General features: G+C 45.5%; 1 protein-coding gene across 1 annotated transcript; it reads right to left on the bottom strand.

Annotated features, from left to right (window-relative positions):
- Positions 1–247: 247 nt before the first annotated feature.
- On the bottom strand, positions 248–2,256 carry LOC139024905 (transcription termination factor Rho-like). The gene is made up of 5 exons (XM_070439886.1): positions 2,114–2,256; positions 1,674–1,838; positions 1,393–1,582; positions 1,095–1,289; positions 248–756 (listed from the first exon to the last, which is right to left on the bottom strand). Coding segments are annotated over exons 1-5 (1,050 nt in total). The 5' UTR covers positions 2,115–2,256; the 3' UTR covers positions 248–257.
- Between the last annotated feature and the right edge of the window lie 942 nt (positions 2,257–3,198).

Here is a 3,198-nt window from a genome sequence, read left to right as displayed (position 1 = left end):
ACTCTGTCCTCCCCTCCTTTCCCTCTCTCCCTTCCTCACTCTCTCTTCTTCCTTCCTCCCTGTCACTTCCATTCCTCCCCTCCTTCCCTCTTTCCCTTCTCACTCTCTCTTCTTCCTTCCTCCCTGTCACTTTCATTCCTCCCCTCCTTTCCCTCTTTCCCTTCCTCACTCTCTCTTCTTCCTTCCTCCTGTCACTTTATCCTCCCCTCCTTTCCTCTCTCCTTTCCTACTCTCTCTTCTTCCTTCTCCTGTCACTTTCATTCCTCCCCTCCTTTCCCTCTCTCCTTCTCATCTCTCTTCTTCCTTCCTCCTGTCACTTTCATTCCTCCCCTCCTTTCCTCTCTCCCTTCCTCACTCTCTCTTCTTCCTTCCTCCCTGTCACTTTCATTCCTCCCCTCCTTTCCCTCTCTCCCTTCCTCACTGTCACTCCTTTCTTCCTCCCCCACTCTCCTGCTCTTCTCTTTTCCGTCTGTGCTGTCTCCCACCTCCCTCCCCTCTTCTCCTCCCCTCTCCCTCCCTTCCTCTCCTCTCCCCTGGTGGCAGCCCTCCATGTAAGCAGTCTCTTCATGATGTTTGCCCCTGAAGCTTCTCTGAGGTTTGGCTGGTGGAGATGGGCTTACATTCTCCATGGTAACGCTTGTCGTCGAGGCAGAGTAATCCTCATTCTCTTGTTCCACATCCTTCCGGAATGCCACGCTGACTGTTTCACCATGGTTACGACGTTCCTGTCCTAGCGAACGCACCCAATTCACACACCTTAGAGAGGAGTTGTGGTAAAATGTATCTGTATTTAATATTGATGCTGTTTAAATGGGAAGTTCAGTGTTTTACAGCTAGACTACTGTCACTCTGAAAGCAGTCTATGGGCCAAGAGATACTAATCCATGGTTCGGTTTTCTTTAAACAAGCACTACAAGTTTCAACTAACCATGATTTAGTTTCTCCTGGCCCATATTCTACTTTCAGGGTGAGGACCCATCTAACATGAAGTTGTAAAATACTGAACTTCATCTTTATCGAATGTAAAATAAAGGTGAATAGATGTTGACTAACAGTTGATTAAATGTTTAATATAGGTAGATAAAGCAATGCACCTGTCCAGTAGTGTCCTGCTCAAAGCTCCAGAGCTGAACCCCACCAGGAACGTCACCACTACTGATGCCGCCACCGCCGCCGCAAACACACCGTCAGAAACTACGGCAACATCCCTCTCCTCTCCATGACCACCCAGCATACTCCTGACCACCCGCCTGTGTTCGACCGCATGGTCCTGTGGACTGCTGGCAGTCCTGAGGGAGGTAAAGAGTGAATTAATTTATGAGTCCCAAATTACCCTATTATATAGTGCACTACTGTATTAACACAACATGGCTGCCTTACAACAGTACTTACAGCAGGTAGGGTGTGAGTGTAGTTTGTCCTCCGGCCAGTAGGAGGCAGTAGTACAGCCCGCTGTGGTGAGGAGAAGCAATGTGGATCCGCAGGCTACCATCTCGTTGCATAGCAACCACATCCTTCTGGCTGGCATGAAGACTGCTGTTCTGGACCCGACCGAAAGGGGTGTGCCAGTACTGGACCACTCCTACACACACACACACACACCAGTATAACAGGGGTACGTGACATTCCATAAAGGTAGTCTTTTGTGTGTGTGTGTGTGTGTTTTATCTCACCTGCATGTGTTGCGTTCATGCAGGTCAGTGTGAGGTTCCTCCCTTTGTGAACTCTGACCCTAGAGGTGTGGCTTAGGGTTAGACTGACCGCGCCCATACAGAGGGCTGAGCCAATCAGTAGAGCCGCTGGCAGCAGAGACCCCAGAATTCTTCCCATTCCCACCACTACACACACACACACACACACAATAAGGACAATGTTTCTCAGAATGCCACAAATACCTCATCATATGTGGACCCATGTCGAGTAACATGTTTTTATATTCAACAAATAATAAAGCAATCAATCAATAAATCAATTAACCAATCAAACAAGTATTTGATATACTTTCTCTTGGCATAGTCCTTCATTGAAACACACAGGGTGAATAAGTAATGGTCTTCTGGGAAAAATAATATTACAATACAATAATSCTCATCACAATATCATTATGACTTACTGTGTAGTTTGTTCTTACTATATCTCCTTATACAACAAACCGTCTTAAATTAAATTAACAAGTTAGATGTTTCATGTCCATCTCCCCCCGTTGTCGGATGTGAATGRTGTCTTTCTTCAGTTCAGTATAGTGTAAAGTGCAGTTTCTCACATGACTTTTCATACGTCCGGTGACTCCGGTACCTTGGGGTTAAACATTAATGACACAGCGTCACCTCGMTCACTGGCTCTACTCCACAGTACATTACGCTGCTGTCGTTTCACCTAATGGCCACCGGAGGGCGCGGCAGTACTGTAAATACCACAGACGTGAAAAACATGTTGTTTCCAAACAAAGTGTAACTTGATACTGATTAGATGAAAGTTTTACATTGTTTCTAGAATGGAAAATTGACCGATCTGCTGCATTGTGGCTGTTGTATGCTGGCTGCAATTTGATTTGTTCAAACAGACAGTTAGTGTAAAAAGATCAGAATTGGGCTGCTTGTGTGAACGCAGCCTAAACGCATGCTACTGTGCAGACATACATCTTCGAAAACATTGTACACCAACATTATATATTTCTTTGTGCGTTTTGAAACGAGTTAGACCTAATTCTGAAATATATATATATTGGTTTGCGAAGTTGTTTTAGGAGTGGAAATTCTTTATGAAGAGTGAGGTGAGGCGTTTTGKCCACAATCGAACGGAAATGGGTGTCCAAGTAAGATAAACGTCACACATTTTTTTTTAATGACTAGGCAAAAATAGACTAGATTTATTCTCAAATGTTTTATATGAAAAACAGTTGGCTCCAGTTAATATTTAAGAGCTTTGATTCAACTTGATCATGTCACTGGAGCAGTAGGTCTAGTCGACACTAAAATAAAACACCACATGTTTCGGATCAACATAGTCAGGGAACCAGAGTAGCTTGAGCTCAGCTCCAGCTGTTAAGACACCCTCCCCTGTGTGTGAGAGAGCGAGAGAGAGAACGAYAGCGCGAAAGAGACAGCAAGTGAGTCCCGAGGAGCTCGTGCATCAGAAGAGCAGCCTCCGGGAGGGAACAAGGGATCACTCCGACTGAAGCCCCAGTAGGACTGGAGA

Source organism: Salvelinus sp. IW2-2015, unplaced genomic scaffold (genome assembly GCF_002910315.2).
Source record: "Salvelinus sp. IW2-2015 unplaced genomic scaffold, ASM291031v2 Un_scaffold1999, whole genome shotgun sequence".
Classification (NCBI taxonomy): domain Eukaryota; kingdom Metazoa; phylum Chordata; class Actinopteri; order Salmoniformes; family Salmonidae; genus Salvelinus; species Salvelinus sp. IW2-2015.
Note: the sequence above shows the minus strand (reverse complement) of the source record. Positions and strands in the feature narration are given on the sequence as shown.

Coding starts and splice junctions, on each gene's coding strand:
- LOC139024905 (XM_070439886.1), bottom strand. Junction 1,583..1,673: donor CATGAACGCAACACATGCAG/GTGAGATAAAAC, acceptor GTGTGTGTGTAG/GAGTGGTCCAGTACTGGCAC. Junction 757..1,094: donor AGCAGGACACTACTGGACAG/GTGCATTGCTTT, acceptor CTCCTCTCTAAG/GTGTGTGAATTGGGTGCGTT.